The 21,561-nt window shown below is 35.4% G+C and overlaps 3 protein-coding genes across 3 annotated transcripts; all 3 read right to left on the reverse strand.

Annotated features, from left to right (window-relative positions):
- Window positions 1-412: 412 nt before the first annotated feature.
- Window positions 413-2,572, reverse strand: LOC103420730 (ATP synthase subunit d, mitochondrial). The gene is made up of 5 exons (XM_008358770.4): window positions 2,266-2,572; window positions 1,693-1,774; window positions 1,058-1,122; window positions 877-963; window positions 413-793 (listed from the first exon to the last, which is right to left on the reverse strand). The coding sequence occupies exons 1-5, from the start codon at window positions 2,434-2,436 to the stop codon at window positions 692-694; spliced, it is 507 nt and encodes a 168-aa protein (XP_008356992.1). The 5' UTR covers window positions 2,437-2,572; the 3' UTR covers window positions 413-691.
- A 3,775-nt stretch (window positions 2,573-6,347) lies between these two features.
- LOC103439533 (LOB domain-containing protein 1-like) lies at window positions 6,348-7,952 on the reverse strand. The gene is made up of 2 exons (XM_008378091.4): window positions 7,453-7,952; window positions 6,348-7,029 (listed from the first exon to the last, which is right to left on the reverse strand). Exons 1-2 carry the CDS (start codon window positions 7,816-7,818, stop codon window positions 6,700-6,702), a joined length of 696 nt encoding a protein of 231 aa, XP_008376313.3. The 5' UTR covers window positions 7,819-7,952; the 3' UTR covers window positions 6,348-6,699.
- A 9,767-nt stretch (window positions 7,953-17,719) lies between these two features.
- Window positions 17,720-21,533, reverse strand: LOC103439516 (pentatricopeptide repeat-containing protein At2g16880). The gene is made up of 3 exons (XM_008378073.4): window positions 18,984-21,533; window positions 18,614-18,702; window positions 17,720-18,512 (listed from the first exon to the last, which is right to left on the reverse strand). The coding sequence occupies exon 1, from the start codon at window positions 21,385-21,387 to the stop codon at window positions 19,069-19,071; it is 2,319 nt and encodes a 772-aa protein (XP_008376295.3). The 5' UTR covers window positions 21,388-21,533; the 3' UTR covers window positions 17,720-18,512; window positions 18,614-18,702; window positions 18,984-19,068.
- Window positions 21,534-21,561: the final 28 nt, after the last annotated feature.

Raw genomic sequence — 21,561 nt, forward strand, 5'->3', positions numbered from 1 at the left:
TGCTACTACATTCAAATTTAATTACATGACATTTCATTTAGATTTGACATCTCATTTAAAGATGGTTTAAGTATTTGACATCCCATTTGGAGATTTTATAAGGTGTCAGGATAATTCCCAGTTTAGTTACCAACGTTGAGTTTGGATCCCTCAGCAGACAGCCGGTGAGCCAAATTAGAATCTCCTCTTGTTAATGCAAGAAAAGCGATCAAGTATTTCTCGGCCACAACCAAATGAAAAGCAATACGGTTGAACCTACAATGCTGTCTCGTCTTCATGAGATTACAGGCATGGAAAGCGCTGGAAGGTTTCAGGCATAAAATTGAACCAGAATCAGGCCCTACAACAAGAGCCCCCCCTCACAAATCCAATGGAATACAAAGTAATCGATACGAAAACTACATTCGACTCATTTGTAAATGGAGAAACATTGAATATATAAACAAAGCTCTGGATGTAACAGAAAGCATTCCACAAATCCGGATACTGCCATTATGCAAATGTAACGAGATGTATTCGCCTGCTGGAAAACAAGCCCTCTGGACAGGGTTCTACTGAAGCTCAAATTCTTCAAACCGAAAGTAACCAGATTACAAAGAAAATCAATTTGGTTATCCTTATTATTAAACAGAAGGGGGAAACATGACACAACCGTTCCAGAAATATTGCCAAATAGTGAAACCTGATGTCATCAATAGCCCCAGTAGTCATTTCTGATTTCATCGTCGAATTTCTTCTTCAGCTCTGGATGCTTCTCAAAGTACTCATCTGCGGTCATGGTGCTTATCTTTTTCTGTTCACATAAAAACAATTGCTGTGAGAAACTGAATATTCTACAAGTATGAAGTCAGCATAGGGACTATTTCTTTCCATTACCTTCAACTCTTGCACTTCAACTATCTCTTTCTCCAAACGCTCCGACTCCTTCAAAGATTTCTCCTCGGCTTCCTTTAGTTCCACCAACTGTACTCCACAGAAACATAACACCTCAGAAAGTTAAGACTGAAGGACAGATGAAGATAGAGATAAACAGAGAGACAAGAAAGAGATAACTAACCAATTGATCAAACTTAGGCTTGTACTGAGGTGTGACTGTGTCTACATACTTTGGGATTTCAACGCCTGCAACAATTTTGTTGTTTTACTTTTAGATAAAGAAATATGCATACGAAAATGACAATATAAATAAGCAAACTAAACAAGGCTATTGCTAATACTCGGCTATTGCTAATACTCCGGCATCTCTCTCTCTCTCTCTCTCTCTCTGGTATACACTATACACCCCTCATTCTTATCAACTCAGCTAACTACAGAAGTTTAATAAACACCAACTCATCAAGAAAGAGTGTCTGATTTTATATCGTTAACCAAGCACAGAAAGTATCGTGGTTACTAAATATATGTGAATAGAACCACAAATTCAAATTTAAACAATAGCACTACAACGTCTTATTTATTGGGCACAAGGTATTTCTCAAAAGACTGCAAGAGAACAAATCGTTATCAAATACCACGTGCCAAGTTTTCAGCCCAAAGCAACGTGCAATTGCATGAAACAAAACAAAAACTACCACACCACTAGGGCCTCAGTATCAGTAACTAAGTTTGACAACAACTAATGTAACACAAGATAAATTAACACAGGCATTACACTTCGTTGAATGCATCCATTGGTCAAGTCAGAAAACATACTGTCATAAGCCTCTTTGTACATATCCACCAAGCGAGACCCAATTCCTTTCCTGTAGTACTCCCAGTCTATGGGTTCAGGCTCCTGCACAAAATGAGAAGTGGGAATCAGATAATATATTGAAAATCATTACAGTAATGTCAAAAAGGTGAAATAAATGCAACTATAGGCGCAATAGAAATCTTCACAAAAACACAATTGTGTAAAAGCCCATACATAATTTACCATTTCAACACGATTTCCCATATAATTAGTTGCTATATACAAAATTTCCAATCCCAATTATCCGAGGCCATCGATTCAAATCAAATTTGACAGCTTAAAAGGCTTACACCAAAAATTCAAATCAGTATTCGGCATAAAAGTAATGAAATCTGACAAATTCGAACCAGCCCATTTTACAAATCAATCAAATAATACCTAAAAAACAAACAAAATCCCTAATTTAACAAAACACAATCAAATCAGAGTACACCCCAGATGAACAAACTAAGAAATGAAGCAAAAAACAGCTAGAAATCACAGAGATCCTTGAAAAAACGATGAGAGAGATTGAGAGATGGGTTCTTATGGACCTGGCTGAACTTCGTCTGGAGGGTAGTGTTGACCTCGTCGAAGGCGCGACGAAGAGAGGCGAACTCTTTGCGAGCCTCGTCGGAGACGAGTAGCTTGGCCATGCCCTCCCAGTCGATGTTCCTCGAGGCCTTGAAAGCCACATCGGCCACTTTCTTCCCGGCGCCGCTCATTTTCTCTCTCGCTTTCTCGCTGGCCAAACAAATGTGGAATCAGATGATCGGATGCCCCTTTTGCTGCTGTTGCTGTTGCTGCTGCTTCGGCCGAAGGGAAACGCGTTACACTCTCTATAGTTCTGGTGGCTTTTGGGTTTGGAGTTATAGGTCATGGGCTTTGCTTCTTGTTATTTGGGCCTAGCGGCTTAGTTATGGCTGTGGTTGGTTGGCGATGAATTGGGCTTCTAAAGCCCAAATATTTTTACCAAATGTTTGACCCAAAAAAGTAGATGGGACCTACTATCCCCCATAAACATGATCGTCTATATTCTTATATTAAGAGAACATTTTTGCTCACCACCATAACTATAGTATATGCTCACCACACACTTAACAATTTGTCACGTGTCAAATTGGTTAGAGCATATATGCTTTTTGATATAAGATGAACAATCACTTGCAAAATGATATGTTTTGATATTGTGATTGTAGACAAATTGGTTAGAGCTTTGTCTTTCTACAGTGTAGAGGTAGAATACATGAAAAACAAAGAACATAAGCTTGAGTTTTTACATGGAAGTCAGTCATTTTTATCTTCAAATCGTAGTTAGATACGTATACAGAAATACAAAAGCAACTTATTAATCATAGAAGTCGGTATTAATATGATTTAGTGTTATTACTCTCTAGTTGTAAGCTCTTAGCTTCGAATCTCTCTTGTATAATTAGTTTGATACCGAATTATTATAAACTTACTGTGTTGCTTAGCCCAAATTCTTTTACCACCACCAAGTATTTTCCTATCAGAATCGGTGAGTCTAAGTCATGATATTGGTCGTGGTCTTGGTTTTGATCTTTGGTTCACCTGATGCACGAGGCAAGTAAACTAGTCAAGACTCAAAATTCAGTCCAATAAAACGGTGGCAGTCATCTGGTGACTATTTGACCAATGCATGCCAGCTCACCAAGTCATTAGTTCCTTCGACATCAAGCATGTGTGCAGTTTGTTCTAATAAGTAAACACCTGTAATAATAGTGTCAATCTTTCAGTCTCATCAGCCACAGCAGAGGGAGGGACGTGGGGAAGAAGGTAGGTGGAAGGTACTATGATTTCACAACAGAGGGACGTGGGGTAAAGCGTTCGTAAATGGGTTTTCTAGTCTGAACTCAAGGCTCGTAAACTTATAAACGATAAAAGAAGAAAAATTTATTACATAACGAAAGGTACTCTAACATAAGAACAAATCAAATTGTTAACTTAAAATTTTTTCATGACGGCATTGTTTAAGGATAGAGACGGTTGTACTCGATCGACCAAGGCCTTTAGTTTCTTAATTTGTTTGGCCTTTGGCCGCCATGTAACACTAGAAAAAAAAAAAAAACTTACAAAAGAAATGCAGGATAAAAAATTCAGAGTAATTAAGAAGCGGAAACTCTTGGAGACAAAATGTTAATTACGCGAGTCTAGCTCATTAGACTTAGTTAACTTATTTTAAATTAGGGTTTCTTGTAATCATATAACTTAGATTGTATAGCCTACCATGTAATTAACGTAAACTTATATATATGCTTCTTCATGAAGAAAGAGAAACACACCTCAATAATTCTCACAAACTTTAGCACGCAATTTCGTAAGTGATCGTTCATCCTATTCCTATGTTGAAGTCAACCCCAAAGAATTTGAGAAAAAGAACTGCAATTGCTTAAAACCTTTTCATCATGATTCGAGGTACGAAAACCATGTGCTAGTGATAGTGAAACATGTGTCTGAATAACGATGGGCCAAAAGGATCTTCGTGAACAACGTTGGCATGGTATATAGCCGGCAATTAAGGTACAAGACTTTGAATAATGAAGGTTGGTGTTCCTTAGTTCCCGTCCTATAGCTACCTTTCTAGTCTGTTCTCCCTTGTCATCAACTGATGAATGATTAAGTTCTCATTAGTACGTAGCGACCGTCGCTTGGTGCACTTGGAGTACAATGTGTTACATTGACACAGGACACCTAGCTTAACTTTTGTTCAACTAAGACCAATCATGAGAAAGATCGTATTTTTCTACTAAACATTGATTATCCGAGGCTCCGAGAAATTCTTGTGTAATTTGTTTCAGTTCTCTCACAAGACATGAGGAGAGGATGTGTATGTGTGTTCTTTACCTAACCCTATTGCTTCCCCTTCCCTTAGTGTAAAAATATTGATGTATTAAAAAAAAAATGTTTACAATGAGTGGGACAATGACTAGAAAATAGGTTTTATTGTGTTTCCTCGTGAAATTCATTAAGTGATTAAATACGATGACCTATCCATTTGCACCTACAATATTCATCATGTCACATGACGATTATTAATGTTCCCTTTTTTATATACAAGCAATATTTTTCAGCAAATTTGTCTAAATAATGGGGAGGAATATTTGAATTTTGGTGAAAATGAGGGAACACGGAGGAGCACACTACATTATACAGAGTCCATTCTCCGAAATCCCTAGGTTCAAAGAAATTGCAGTCACTCACCGTTCGATCTTAACCAAATAATGGAAGAAAGTATAACAACAAAAATTAAACGACCACCTACCGTCGGATTAAATCAAAAGGTGAGTGACCACAATTTTTTTGAACCATGAGGTTTAAGAATGCGACTCGCATTATACAATTGTTGAATTCACAATATGATGATAGCCCGAGGTACACGAGAGAAACGCTGCATGCGGCAGTGCCGGCCCTACACAAGAGTATCTCCCTAGTGACATACTTAGAATTAGTAAGCGTTAGTTAAATTCCACATTATTGCGTTCTTGTATATGTATAATGGAATTGTAACCATTATTATATTAATCATTCAGTACGTATATAGAAGAAATTTAGAGATGGTTTGCTCTTTATTGCTTGACTTTCAGCAAAAACCTCACCATCAAGGTCTTTTTGGTCTGCTCGAGTGCATTGAAATGGAGGCATGCATATCTAAGCTTCTTCTTCTTCTTTGTTGGACCTCTGGTCCTCATGTGTACTACTACCCCAAAATACAATGGTGGCCATCTTCTTTTTTCCTTGCATTAAGATACTGGGATACGTGTTGATGCATATAAATGGATCAAAGAAGATAAACAGACAAGAAGTAAATTGATTACGCAAAAGCAATTGGCGGACTGAATAACTCATACAAACACAAGATGTATGTGGTTCACTTCTAAAGACCACTTCACACGGTTAGAGTATGTTTTCATTATAATAATCAGTGTAATGTTCAGTTTTATTCAACCAAGTTTTAAATTTGGTAAGAGTAAATTGTACAAATGGTCCCTCAACTTTAATCAAATTGGAGCAATGGTCCCTCAACTAAAAATCCATTACCATTGGTCCCTCAACTTATCAAAATGTGTGGCTATAGTCATTTTCATCAATTTTGTCAAAATTTTGTCAAAATAAGCTATGTTGGAATGACCATTTATATAATTAGGGTCCCTCAACTCATCAAAGTGTATAATTATGGTTCTTTTCGTCAACTATGTCAAAAAATTTGTCAAAACGAGTTATATTGTAAGGACCATTGCTACAATTGGATTAAAGTTAAAGGACCATTTCTCCACTTGAATTAAAGTTCAGGGACCAATGGTAATGAATTTTTAGTTGAGGGACCATAGCTGCACGTTTTGATAAGTTGAGGGACCAAAGGTAATGGATTTTTAGTTGAGGGACCATTGCTCCAATTGAGTTAAAGTTAAGGGACCATAGCTACAATTTACTCATTTGGTAATGGAATGGTTAACCATAATAGTCATTGTGTCCCGGGTTCAAATTATCTCTTCTACTTTTATTGTAGCTTAGAGTAGTATTATCGCTTGTAATAAGAAATAATTATGACATTGTGAGTCCGTGACATGAGATCTGGATAGCTGAAACTTAGAAGAAGCTGAAGGTCAAGAGAAAGTTTGACAATGCAAATACATCACCACATGTATATAAAATTAGGTTACCAAATCATTGCTTTGAATTTGATACAAGAATTATTTAGCACAGACTAAGAATAATAAGACAGCCCTCCTGTCTCCTCATCCCCCTCCCTTTATCTAATTCCCAATATTACAACTAGAGGAATCTAAAGTTTAACAATAATCTTATTTAAAAAAGCACCATAACCCCTATATATATAATTTCTATATGCCTTAATTAATTAAGAGATGGACACTTAATCTTTTAGACATTTTCTTCAAAGTGTCTTTTCCGAAACTTATTCAAAGTGTCTTTTTCCAATGTGAAATGATCGACATCCAAATTACTGTTTATGTCCAGAGAGGATCCCAAGCCGTGCCCGAATTGTTTTCATCCAGAAAACAGCTTGTGTCAATGTAATTAGACTGTTGCTGCTGCGAAATGGCTTCTTCTTTAGATTGTGTCATGTCCATGCAAATTAGGGCAATCATGTTGCCTTGCTGGCATTGCAGGTTAGCGAGCTCGGCTTGTGCCTTGGCCAGTTGGGCTTGGAGCTCACCGATTTGTTTCTGGAGCTGGAAAATTGCACCCGCGCAGCCATAAATCGGGTTTCGAATTCTGGCATTGGCTTCGTAAACCATGCTGCTGACTGCATCTGCTCTGTGAGACTCTGGAAGTTCCTGCAAAATTTTCATACATACAACTGTTAAATGTGCATGACCAAATACACAAATAGAGTACTTAAATATGGTCAAGGGTAAATTTCAAGCAAGTCTGCTTTGTTGCCGAATTGTGAATCTGAACCATTGATTATGTTGGTTTTTGAGGAAAAATATGGTTTAGATTCATAGCTTCATACCGCAAGTGTGAAAACGGAATAACTCTTTTAAGCAAAACCCAATTTCAAAACAGCAATCTTACAACGCGTTTACTTTCACAATCATTGTAGAATTTAATAAAAGCCAACGAATTCTACTTTTACAAGTGAAAGTTGAAAAAGTGTTCCTCATGACTTTCTTGATATTTTGACAAAATCCCATGATTAATATGTGTATTAGTTAGTGCATTAAACAGAAATAATTACAACCTACTGAACTAATTACCTGTAAGAGCTTGATGATGTTGCTAGCTCCAAAGATTCTGTGGGCAATAGTGAACTTGAGGGGCTCATTAGGAGGGAAGTATGGAGCTAAAACGCACTTCTCTGCACACCGGCGGCGGAGAATCTTGCAGGCGGCGCATGGGCTGAGGACAACAGGTGGCGGTGGCGGTGGTGGTGGTGAGAGAGAGGTGGGAAGCGGATTAGTACTAATATCATTATTGGCAGCATGAGGAGAAGATAAATTAGATAAGTGATGAGAGTTAGGGGAGGGAAATGATGAAGTAATGGGAGAAGAAGGAGAGGAAGATGGAGAGTAGGAGAATGGAGGTGAACTCATAGTGGTGGTAGTTTTGGCATTGAATTCCATTTTTGTTGTTTTTGAGTGAGCTTTTGCTTTAGTTATGAGTTGCTTTGAGTTATGGAGTAAAAGAGGCAATGTCTAGTGCACATATATATAGAGGGAGGAGAGCAGTGCACCAAGCAGTCAGGACTGGAAACAACAAAGAGGAAAGGAGGGGGTGGCTTAATATGTCAAAGGTGGAGTCGGCATTTGCGACGTTGAGGTAGTGAGATGACGTCATCGGTTTGGAATCACTTGCCCCATTTTAATTAATATAATCTCTATTTTTTGTTCTGTTTTTTTTTTATCCTCTTTTTTTTGGGTAGAGATAAGCATGTTTTAGTACAAATTAATATGTCGTAAGCCTATTATCTGCATATATGGATCCTGCATGCATTAATTCATAACAAGTGAATTATTTCTTCGTATGTGACATGGTAAGTAATTTTTCAAAAGACTTTTTCATATTTGAAATATCAATATACACTCGTTTTGAAGAATATCTCGTGCTAAGTACATGCAACTTTTGAAATGTGATAAAACGACACACTGCAACAAAATTTCAACTGAGGTAGCTCCCCAACAAAACCTAAAATTCAAGTAAGATTGAAAAATCAAATTTGTAAATAAACTCTATCAAGAAGAAGAAAGCCTTGTTCATCAGCATCCAGCGTACGTACATCGTTTTTGGACTGAAATCATAATACTCGTTCGTGCATGGGGACATAGAAATACCTACTCTGGAAAAATCTGCGCATCCACACCGTCGCTGCAAATGACATCAGATGGAGCACCAGGTAGCGAAGACAACGCGACTACATAGTAGGGAACTTGTGATCGTATGTTTCATGCATGTGGTTTAAACAGCAAACACCATAAAAAAAAAGTCAAAAAAAAATAAGCAAACATAGATTTATATAAAACTATGATAAGGAAATTAACGCCACTGTCATATATTCTTGTATTAGCGGCTAAAACTATGATGGTTGGCTGTAGGAATTAACATGCTTATTTCTTATTAGTGACACATCATTTAATTTACAAATTTAAAACTCATGGGACATCCTACTCATTTTGTCGCTGTTTTTATGTTGAGAGTATTCATTTACATGTTATATTTGTTGTGATTAGCTACTAAACTAGCTGAGTGTGTCTATAAACGCTTAAGACATTGTAGCCTATAAGTATTTGATTAGAATTATATGATGACTTACCTAGACTTTTAGGTGATCAAAATCCTTAAATATGGTTACCCTATAGATATATAGCTCTTACACTAATTACATAGGTCAGTTTCACCATGTGGTTCATATAAAATAATCAAAATATTAGGGATGAGTTTCCTCTTTAATATGTATTATTGACTAGCTAGCTAACTGCATGCTGCCACAACAGAGAGAAACTATTTTCCAGCAACCAACTAAATACACAACTAAGTAAAGTGATGATGTGGCATATGGAATTGACAGAAGGTTGACCCCAATTAGCTAGGGACTTGATTGGTCCAAGTCAGCTATAGTTTGAGAGGGAGTTGGGTAAGAATTGCAAGTAGGCTCGTGGGAAATAAGAAAATGAGACGTGGAAATTAAGAGGTTAAAAAGCTAGAGCTAATCAGTCGATGGATCCATTTCTTCCAGAAAGTCCCAAAAAGAATGTGACATTTAAAAGAGACATTTATCATATGAGTATGTTAATATTTCTACGAGTCAAGTGCCATTTTCTTTCCCTACACTTGGAAAAAAAATGAGTCTTTTAACGTGGCCGTGGTGGAAGTAGTTGGACACCATCGTAGAATTTCTTGAATCATTGCACATTTTAATATCTAAACTTTCCACTTGATTATGTTTTAGTCTCGACCTGTTCCTCACCCTAATTTGGCTTTGCTAGCTAACCAAAGTCTTTTCCCGCTTAAGGGTTCACATCACTCTGTCCCTTTATATATGGTAATCAATTAATGCATGTTAAAAATTTCTACGCAAAATTTGACCAAAGAAGTATATGGTGATGTTCAGAAGACTTACTCGTATTAGGCAATTTGCTCTTCATTTCGATGTCTTTTGCAATTGAACAACCGTTTTTTTTTTCTTTCTGTTCAAGTTGTGTTGTTTGTGAGCATTGCAATAGTTTTCGAATCAATAATAGTTTATAGCTTATTTTTCAAAAGAGAAAGGAACAGAATTATCATAGATTTGTAACTTATTACCATTTTAAATAGGACCATTAATTGGTACCATTGTCAAAACAAATTAACGTGTTGTTGGACATGCATCACCCATCTATCAGAAAGACATGCATGGATATGCATGCAGTTGATTAATAAGATGATGTAAGTCTTCTTCCATTAAGATGCTTATTAATTTTAGGATTTGTAGGATAAGACAATTGGAGAGAATTAGAAAGTGATAATAGTCTATTGCGTGTGGACTTTAACCAAACTTGAAGAAAAGAAACTAAACTTCTTGTTGTTTAATCACTCTTAATTAAACAAATCAATGAATTGGGATTCTATTATAAACTAATGATGCTTTAACAAGTGACTGTAGAATCCTAGATAAATATTACCCACTGTCTACTATTCCTTAGATCAAGAGTCAAATTCCCTTTGACTTAAAAACATGTTTTTAATAATTAAAGAAGCTACTAAATAAGCAATTAAAAAATTGTAGTTACACTGATAATTCTTATCGGTCATTTTTGTATTCATTGATTAAAACCTTTTTTTTTTTTAATTTTTTCATCAAGGTCCTTTGGTTTTTATGTACATTATTATTTTAATAATAAAATATTTACATATCAGCATATTTAAATTTTATAATAAAAAATATTTAACCATTTCCAAATAGATCCATTTAGTGTTAGAAACGTTACATTTGACATATTTATATTCATGGCCAAATTTTATGTCATATATTTCTATTTTTAATTGTACCCATCCTTTAATTTGCAACCATTTTTGTAATATGTACCAATACCCACATAATTAAGTTTTTTCTGTGTCCATATTTTTAAACTTTTATTTGTACCCTTATATTTTTATAATCTTTTATTTATACTTATAATTTATTTATAAATGTACCCATTTTTCATAAAAAAAAGATGTACCACTTTGTTATATATAAATGTACTAACTTAATTATTTTTTGTAAAATGTATTTCTTTGTGCAAAATCTATTCACTTTTTTATTTATAATGTACACATATCTTATAATAAAATGCACTCATTTTAATTTAAACGTACCAATATGGAAAACTAAAAATAAATTTTTTTATTTTGAAATAATCAGATTTCACACTATTCAGATTTGAGGAAAATAAATTATAATTCCCTATTGGGAATTAATATTTGCATGATTTTAAGAAGGATTTAGTAATTTTTGTTATTGCCACCTAGTGGTATTTCTCCTCACTTGTAAGTGAAAGGTCTTAGATTCGATTCTCACCAAAGACAAATTTTAATCACATTATTGCTAGTCCATTGTGAGGCTAAACTCACCCCCTAATATTGTTTGTTTAGAAGAAAAAAAATTGTTATTGAATGTCTTAATTAATATTAAAATTTAATATTTTGTCCTTCAAGTAAAATATTAAAATTAATAAAGTTTCAATCTAACATTTTAGTTAATCAGGGACCGGAACTAAAGTTTTCCTACTCTTCAACTCACTGCATCTCACGTTCAAATCTATCACTTCCTTTAGATTTAGATTACAATAATAATATTGCTTGTAATTAAAAAAAAAAAAACTGTAAGTTTAAAATAGTGGCTTTTATTGAGTTAGGCCATTGCGCATGCATATATTGCATGTGGCTTTTATAGAGTTAGGCCAGTGTGCATGCATCATGCATGTCTTGGAAAGAAGACTGAACTCAACAAACGTTAGCCACACCTACTCAAGAAACTGTATAGATCAAATCATTTACTGCAAGTTTTTCTGCAATTGTATATGAATTGAAAGTTCCATGTTCGTATGCATGATTCATCATCTTTCCAAATTAGATTAAAAACAAAGAGGAGAAAAAAACAAGAAAAATAATTTGAAGAACGAAATAAATACGGCCAAATTCTAGCTAGATTGTGGTTTGATGAATTATCAAACCATATATGACATACATACAATGTTTAAAATATCGGTATCTGTGGAAATATCAATATAAAACTTTATGGAAATATGGACAGGTATATCAAATATTGATATTGATTGCTTTCGATGAAAATAATGAAAATTTAAAATGAAACTTAAGAATGTCAAACATTGATTTGAACGAAATAAAAAAGTTTCCACTAATACCGATATTTTAAACACATGTCGAAAATATCAATAAACATGTCAATTTTCACATAAACTTAAGAGTTTCTTTAATATGAGGTGAAGTTTAGATTTCATCCACCTCTCTTTCATATCTTTTTTTTTATTATATATTTTTCGAATATTTCCACAAATATATTGACAACATCAAATAAATTTCAAGGGCATATATGTACTCGTACACACTGTCAAGTCACAATACTGCAGAAATAACTTATCTGCAACATGTATATATTGCGCGTCTTATTTTCTCTCTCTATCGCATAATTAATCGGTATCTTATTGAAAGAATTGAATGATCAAATAATATGCTATTCAACATGGTGATGCACATTTACAATATGTTTTTCATATGCTTTACTTTTCTTTTTGTTGTTGTTAGATATGCTTTGCTTCAATAATATTCAATAATCATTATGTTCCTTAAGTTTGTACAACTTAATCAAAGGCTAATGACTGACTAATTTGGACCCCTTCCCCTAGACAAGAATATTCTCTCTTTATATAATATTAATTTATTTATTTTCCATGCAAATCAAGGAAGCATTTTTGTAGGATTTGGATCGGACAAATATGTATGGAATTTGCAAACTGTCCTCCATTTGTTCCTAGAGAAGCAATGGAACAAGGTTTACAAGGTCCACGCGTTGGTTGCTTTGCTTTGTTGAACTTTGTTGTATCATCTGTCAATTCTGTCATGCATGGGTAGGGTTTCCCCAATAATACTCCCACACGCTTTCTTGGTTTCTAATTAATTAATCTTTGTGATCTGCAGATGTAGATTCAGAGACCATCGATCAACCTTTATATACTGTCTTTTGGTAAGGAGATATATTGGATGTAATACGTGAGCGACCACTGATGAGACCTATAGGTTATGATCATTCGTTCTTTTTCACGGACTAGGATTTTTTCTCCTCCTCTTTTCATTTCCTTTCATCCTCTTCTTTAATATTCTTTATTTTGTTTTTCTTTTTTTTTATAAAAAATTAATATAAGATGTTGACGTGGTCCGTAACCATTCAAATAAGAGAAGAGAAAAAAAAAATGAGAGTAGAGAATCCTACTCTCTTTTTCACTACTTTTGGCTAGCTGTAACTCTAGCTACGAGTCTATGACAGATTATCGGTTTGTTCGAAGTGATGTGATTCATCCATTCACGTAGACGTTGAAAGCATGCTTTGCCTAAAGAAAATAGGAACTGTAATTCTTACATGCATTCACTAAAAACATGAATGTGAATCGTTTCAAATATGAAATAAAAAGCGTGATTTTTTTTTTATTAAATTCATAATGAAATACTAAAAATTCAAGAATCAAATCAACTGGGAGGACTAAAGTATGAAATAATCGTCCACTACGTTAAAGTGAATGAATTGACATCACATTGATATATCATCACGTATAGAATAAGTGACAATCACAGTTATATGAAAATATTTTGTAGCGCAACCCATTGAATATATTAGGCCATCTCAGGCCAAGGGCCTATAGGCCACTTTTAGCCTGAATTTGTTCAAAACTCGTCTCTAGCTATGGACCAAAATGAATCTACTAAAAAGAATTAAGACTAAATTTAGCCAAGAGCTGGCTGCATATAACAAAGCCCTCAAGCTCCTCAATATGGGTCCCGACATGTGCACCCAAGCTAAAATAGAACAGTTTAACTCGGCGTTGTAGAAGATTAAAAAATTTAAGCCTACAAATATTCCTTAAAATATTAATTTTGAAGGGCTAACACATGGCCAAATGCAACCATGGAGAGTCTAAACCATAGTATCATTCTTGGTTCTATAATTTAAGGCCTCGTTTGTTAGAGAAGATTGAGTTGGATTGAACTATTCATTGTATTGAAAGTATTTTGAAGGAAATATTGGGTGACAACTTTCATATTTGTCCAAGTTAAAGGTTACCATGAATAAAAGATATCTCTACTAATCCCCACAAAAATTAGGGTTCTTTAGAGAAAGGTCCTTGAAACTCCTATTTTCCAAACAAAAACCCACATAATATTAAACATTCAAATAAAACCCAAAATTCAAATAGACTACCATGTAGACAAATATATAACCAATTATTACAAAATATTTACAACTTATGCCACAAAACCCTAATTATGTCAATAAATATTATCACACACCCTAATTATGATTAGCAATTAACCCCATATGGAAATTTTATCCTTCTTGTATCATAAATATTAGTAACATATATATATATATATAATATTAATTTATCCATATTCATAAACAATTATGGGTACATTTTTCGTATGAAAAAGGAAAATCCTTTGTACAATCAGTTATTTTGCATCAAATAATATTGTTCGATAAAATAACTAACAATTAATATTTTATGTTGTAGGTAAATTATTTTACATACATTATTACATACATTAGACATTTTTTATTTATTATTATATATGCGTGTTAAAAATAATTTATCTAAATTTATATGTAAAATATATGTAAGCAGTGCCCAAATTATATAGTAAAATAGTGCCCAAATTATATAGTAAAAACTAAACCAAGACAAATTATCACCATTAACATAAAACAGTAGATACATTAGTTTATATGTATATATAAGATTAAACAATAGGTAAATTATGTTGTAAGTACATTATGTTTGTAAAAAAAAGGAAAATTGAAAGTAGTAGATATATTATTTTAAACCAAATTTCCTTTATTTATAGGTGAATTATTTGCATGCATTATTACATATATATTGGGCACATTTTATTACTAATATATATGTGTGCAATGATTCACCTATATTATTGTATAAAATATAGATAAATTTATTTTGAATCAAATAGCATTTCTTTTATTTTATAAGTAAATTATTTTGCATGCTTTATTACTGGGCAAATTTTATAGTGCCCTTTCATATTTTCATTTGGTAAGAAAATGACAAGATTAAATTAAAATTGTCTAATTTTATGCAAATTTGAAAAACAATTACAAAATCTTAAGGAAAGTATAATATTAGTGCTTTTTTTTTTCTTCCAAAAGCATTAATATACAATTTGTTATGATATATTAATATGCAATGATTTTAAACATTAATGCATTTTTTTCATTAATCCCTCCCTTCAAATCTGCATAGAATTAAATGTATACATTTAAATCGTAATTAGGGGTGTTTTAGGCATCTAAAAAATGCAAAATGTGTAAAGGAAAACATAATTAATGAATTTGCTTATGTGGAGCCTAGTCATTGGGTATTATTCAGGTAAAAAGACTATGTCGGGTTTTATGTAAAGAAACTTGAGTTTCAAGGGCTAAAGTTATATTTTTAGTATTTTTTAACAAACCGAGGTCTAAGAGTACTGTGCATGTAGTAAAAAATAGTTGGTTAAATTTATGCTAAGTTGCTTTCGTACATATTTGCTAAATCGATAAGCAATGCTGGCAGTATTTGCAGCACTCCAGAGATGCAAATTTGTCCAGAAGAAAATTTTGGAATTGTGGAACACTACGAAAACCATCAATTACTAGAAAACAAGAAAATGCATGTGAATGCTCGGTACTGTACATGTATTCGTATCAGATGTCAATCCAAATAATTAGGAAAGGTTGGATGCCACTTCTCCCACCCCAACCCGAAAACTCTCTCTCAGAGGTCGGGGTCAGAAGACTCAGAATCAGAAACCAACTTGCAATTGTAGGCAAATGATAAACCCACCCGGTCTTCAAATTTTCATGGTTTCATACTAGAGAGGGTTCTGGGTTCTGGGTTCTGGCTTTTGGGGTTCATGGGATTCAGAAAATCAAAGAAAAACACTGTTTTGGTCATTTGGTGTACTGCTTTTTGAAAATTTTGATTAAACTAGTACTGTAAGCCCTCTTAATTTCCAAATGGGACAACATGGTACATGAAACTGCAAACAGGAAATGGATACTGATGTCTGATAAGGTTGAAACATTATACATACGCTAATGGTAGAGAAATTCTTGATTAAGCGGTCACTGTTTACACATGAAGAGGATGAGACATAACGATAATACGTAGGACAAGTTTTATCCTCATAATCCTTCATCTGTTTCTCTAAGGTACCGTTTGATACGCAGATGGGACGGAACGGGATGAGACGAGATGAGACAGGATGGGATGGGACGGGACAGGAAGGAACATGACGGAACAAATGATGTAAATATTGAAAAAGATAAAGAGAAATTTTGTCATAAAATGTTATAAATTTGTGTTCCACGGATGTGGAACGGGTCGTTCTAAGAGGAAGAGGTGGAACGAAAAATCAGCCAAATTTCGTCCCATGGGACAACCCGTTCCACAATGTTTAGGCGCACCAAACGTGAGATGGAACGGCTCGTACCGTTCCGTCCCGTCCCACGTACCAAACGATACCTAAATCCCAAAAAGTAGAATGATTGACCATTTTCACACAACCACAGTTTACTCACTTCATCGACGAGGTGATGTGAAAAACAATCTGACCAAATATTTGACACACCAAAAGTGGCTTTAGATTGTCGCATTAGACTTGCAAAGATTCCAAATGTTGTGGCATATTAACCTAACAGCAGTTATTTCTGTAGATAAAGTTGAAAATCCACACAAATCTAGCAATTGAATGTTTTAGATTAACTAAAACGTACGCCAAAGGATGATGAATGATAAAACATCAAAAGCTAATGCAAGTTATTAGTGAGTACGGTTTTGCTTTATCATTAAGAGGAATTTAAATAATTGGAGACAAATTCAAACTTTTAAAAGTTTAATAAGCTTTCGCTTTATCATATTTCCAGAGTCAACTATGAAATTTTATATTTGCTAAAACAGTTGTATGTACACATCTCTTTCTAACGAACCCTACTTTTTTTTTTTTTACCTGTATTTTAGATACAAATTAAAGCTTTTAGTTAGTGAGTTAGGAATGCAACTTTTGACAAACGTTGATGTGTTTTCCGTAAAATATTTAGGAAAAGAGTAGTGCTACACTTATGATTTATTTGTACCATCTCTCTATTAGAGAGATGGTAAAAATAGCTTTTTAGATAGGGGAAATGATTTCTACACATTTTAGGACCTCTTTTTTTAATGCAAAATATGACAAATCAAATAAATCTCCAAGAATAAAACTTCCATTTTATGAACCGATTTTAAAGAAAAAAAAAAAGAAGTTAAAATGGTAGCCATACGAGACTCAAAATCTTGTGCTAAAGAGTGGAGGTTCAAGTCATCTTTGAACTACTTCAAAAAATTTGCATGTTACTTTTTTACTCTGCGCTAGTGATTCCTATTATTTATTAGTGAACTCAAACGACAAAAATAAAGATTGGGCAAGAGACTATGGGCGTGTGAAAATCTTTTTTTTTTTTTTTGGTGCAGTTACAAAGAAAATTGTTTCTGCCAAGTGGTAACACAATGTACGAAGTTTGACACCTGCCTGGTGTTGGAAAGTCGAAAGGAGAAGTGTCTTTAAATATTCGTTTGTCTTTCTTTGTGTGGTACATTAGAGAAATGCAAAAGTAGAGGTTAGGAGATGCTACCAAGCATCCTTCATAATCTTCATGATCCAAACGCTTAATTTACACGGCTCCTTTTTTTTTTTCTTTTTCAGGAAGAAATAAGACAGTTCATCTATGATACAGAGTGCAAAAGCATACAACCCTTTCAGCTTTATTCAATACAGCTATCTTCCTTTCATTATTGACAAGTAACTTTACAGAAAAGCACAAATTGCACCAGAAATTGCAGGGATCCTCGTGAAGGCGAGGAGGTGACACTTTTCTGGAGCTCAACCCTAATGAAATGAATCGGAACCGATGGAATCAGTACCGTCTAATTCATTTCTGACATGCATATGTGATGAGTAATGTACCTTTCAGCCCTTCATTGACCATGGCTTTCCCTTCTTTCGTAAGACGAATGGTTTTGGAAGTCTGGAAGTCGGGGAGAATTAGTCTTTGGTGATGGTATTATACTTGAAACGTGCTTTAAACCCCGGAAATCGCCATTGTCAATAACGATGCAAAAAAAAACCTTCAAATCTTGTCCAAAAGGCTAAGAAAGATGCAAGAGGACACACATCACTTTTTTAACATCACGGTCTGTTCTAAGGGAAAACTTCCTTTTGTACGAAACGGTAGGCTGATACGGAACCTCACCAACTTCATTCTTCCCTCTAGCATTCTCAAATAAAGAACATTGGAAAGAGAACTGAACTAGATTCTTACATCGTGCAGATTATTGCTAACCTCATGAACCAGTTTTTCCTCGCATCAGCCATAAGAAACGCCTTTCTCGAAAACTAGGCCCACTTTCAGCTGCCATTTATTCTCAGTTGCGGTCTCAGATGGAGAACAAGATTCCATGCCCCGCCTTTAATTGAACCCGACCACACCTCATATTTAATGGCATGGACAAAGAAACATCATTCATTTCATGTGAACCTGTGACATTCAAGATTCAACAAATGTCAAACTTATTTTTATCTTTGATCAGCACTCCCTAATAAAAACATCAACAAAACGTAAAATAAATCTTCCTTTACCAATTTGCATTTGCTCCAGTTGCATACCCAAAAAGAATAAAAATATTAGCAAAATAATATTGTTGCGATCTCCCTTGGCTTTGTCATTACTGCAAAATGTTGAACAGGACTCAGTTCCAAGACAAAAAGTGATGCTCTTTTGTATTTTCACAATAGACAGAAAGTGCAAACTTGTAAATAACATAAGTTTGCATGGTACCACGAAATTTCATTCTTGTGCGTCTACAAAGTGAATCATACTGTCAATATATCTATGTTCTTCCTGCGAACACTTTTGAACTAAGGAAGATTGTATGGGAATTAAACCCGAAACTGGATTCTATGAGAAGATTAGAGAAAGATGAAAAGATAAGAAAACAAAAGGTAGTACCTGGTCCAGCTGTTGTCAAATTCAAATAGAACACGCAGGCAAGGCTCGCGCACTCTGACATTGTCAAAAATAGCCTAAGGTCTCATTACAGCTTAACAGCCTTTGATGTGCCTTTTCGCCTCTTAATCAGCCCATTCATCAAATTAATATAAACATCTCGACTTAAGGTCATGCCCTTCTGCATTGATTCTTCCAAAATGTGCATTGCATCCTTGTATTTACCTTGAAAGCAACACTCAATGATTTTCTCTGAATAAGCACCTGTGCTTGAATCAGATTCAACTGATGTTTCGGTCACTCCATTTTTCACCTCCTCCAATTTTGAGGGCAAACCAGGTAACTTTCCCATATCAATCATTTTTAAAATAAACTCTTCTGCTTCCTTGATCCTACCAGCATCAGTAAGTGCACCCAAAATGGTAGTGTATGTATACTGGTCCGGTTCAAATTTCTTTTCTTCCATTTCCGAAAAAAGATCAAAAACATCATCAAACCTTCCCTCTTTGCAAAGGCTTGATATCAATGTGTTGTAAGTAACTGCATCAATGTCCTTCCCTTTCGAAATCCATGTGTTAAAAAGCTTCAGAGCTTTTTCTAACATGCCCTCTTTACATAGCCCACAAAGAAGAGTATTACATGTATAGACATCTGGCTTGAATGATTTTTCAACCATTTTGTTGTGGAACTGAAATGCTTTCTCAACATTCCCCTCACGGCAGTAACCATGAATTATCGTGTTGTATGTAGTTCCATCAGGGACTAGACCCCTCTCTAGAAGCTCATTCAACTTGTCGAATGCTTGATCAGTTTTTCCAGACTGGCAGAGCCCTCCAATTATAGTGTTATAGGTGGCAATGCTGGGAACAACCTGCTTCTCCTTCATCTCATCCCAAAGCTCAAAACCCTTGTTGGCCATTTCGTTCTTAAAACATCCCGTGATCAAGGTTCCATAGCTTACCTCATCAAGAATATAACCCCGCTTAGTTGAAGTATGAAACAACTCAAATGCCTCATCAAGCTTCTTGTCACTGCAAAGAGTGTGAAGAAGAGTATTGAGAGTAAAGATGTCCATCTTCAAACCTTTCATACCCATCTCATTCATCATTTTAAATGCTTCTGCCATTTTCCCTGCCTTGCAATACTCGTTAATTAAAGTATTATAAGTGACACAATCAGGAGCAAACCCATCTTCCTCCATCTTCCTTAAAGTATCACTGGCTTCATCCAGCTTCCCTTCTTTACAGAACCACTTTACTATTATATTGTGAGTAACTGCATTTGCTTTCACTCCCTTTGCACACATCTCCTCAATCAACTTAAAGGCCTCTGAATCGCTCCTCCACTCAAAATACCCATCAATCAATGTGTTATACGTGACAACATCAGGCATCAACTTCAAATTTTCCATCTCAACCCGAAGCCTCAGAGCCTCCTCAATCCTACCCTCCCTACACAACCCCTTAATCAAGACATTGTACGTCCAAATATCCGGCAACAAACTGTTCTGTGTCATCAATTCGATCACCTGCATTGCCTCCTTCAACCACCCCATCTTACAATACCCAGAAACCAAAATGTTATAGGTGTTCCTATTCGGAAACAAACCTCGATTCTTCATGTCCAACAACAAGTCCCGGGCCTCATTCAACTGCCCCTTCTTACACAGCCAGTCCAATATCGTATTATAGCTCACATTATCGGGCACGCATCTGAATTCACTCATCCTACTCAACAACTCTACAGCATCCCTAAACTTATGTTCCAAGCAATACCCATATATCAAAATGTTAAAAGTATTCGTATTCACTTTAACCCCTAACTCAACAGCATGCTTAAACACACCTCTAGACAATGAAATCGAATGCGAGGACCGGTACCTTACCAGACCATTAATCAGAGTATTGCAGGTGAGTAAATTGGGCTGAAGCCGAAGCCGCTTCATTTTATCAAACACTTGGGCTGCAAGGTGGGGTTTCCCGGATTGCACATATGCCCCAATGGAAGTGTCCAGAAGGGCCTTCGAGGGCTTCGGCACGGTGGGGTCCGGGTGCAGAATAAGGCGATGGAGATCGTTCCGGCGATCGGCGGCGATGAATTGGACGAGGAGGGCTTTGGCATCGGAGAACTTGTGGTGGGTGAAGAGGGAGGGGAGGAGGGCGAGGAGGGTTTGTGGGCATTGGGTTAGGGAAGGTGTGTGGGCCTGGGCCCACCGGAAGAAGAAGAGGAGGGTGGTGGGTTGGGAGGCTAGGGTTTTGGAGGAGATGATGGAGAGGAGGAGGGGTTGGGTCAGATGCGGAATGTGGGGTTTTAGAGTTTCTGGGTTTAGGGTTTTTGTGGAGGTCAAGAGGTTGGTTAGGGTTTTGAGGAGTTGGGGTTGGGTTAAGGTTTGAGGTGGAGCTGCCATGGAGGCAACTGTGACTTGCGAGTGTGAGTTGCAGTAGGTTGAAGAAGACGAAGAATAAAGTCTACGGTGTTTAGAGTTTGGGGAAGGCCGAAACGGTGCGTTTCATTTAGACCTCAATGAAACGGCATCGTTTCGATCCTTATCCGTATAAAAGGACGAGTGGGGAACAGAAAA

This window comes from Malus domestica, chromosome 07 (genome assembly GCF_042453785.1).
Source record: "Malus domestica chromosome 07, GDT2T_hap1".
NCBI classification, from domain to species: domain Eukaryota; kingdom Viridiplantae; phylum Streptophyta; class Magnoliopsida; order Rosales; family Rosaceae; genus Malus; species Malus domestica.

Excerpts from the sequence above, each read along its gene's own strand:
- LOC103420730 (XM_008358770.4), bottom strand. The coding sequence starts at position 2,436 with ATGAGCGGCGCCGGGAAGAAAGTGGCCGATGTGGCTTTCAAGGCCTCG. Across the intron at positions 1,123-1,692 it reads GTACAAAGAGGCTTATGACA|GCGTTGAAATCCCAAAGTAT; the intron begins GTATGTTTTCTG and ends AAATTGTTGCAG. Across the intron at positions 964-1,057 it reads AGCCTAAGTTTGATCAATTG|TTGGTGGAACTAAAGGAAGC; the intron begins GTTAGTTATCTC and ends TGTGGAGTACAG.
- LOC103439533 (XM_008378091.4), bottom strand. The coding sequence starts at position 7,818 with ATGGAATTCAATGCCAAAACTACCACCACTATGAGTTCACCTCCATTC. Across the intron at positions 7,030-7,452 it reads ACATCATCAAGCTCTTACAG|GAACTTCCAGAGTCTCACAG; the intron begins GTAATTAGTTCA and ends AAAATTTTGCAG.
- LOC103439516 (XM_008378073.4), bottom strand. The coding sequence starts at position 21,387 with ATGGCAGCTCCACCTCAAACCTTAACCCAACCCCAACTCCTCAAAACC.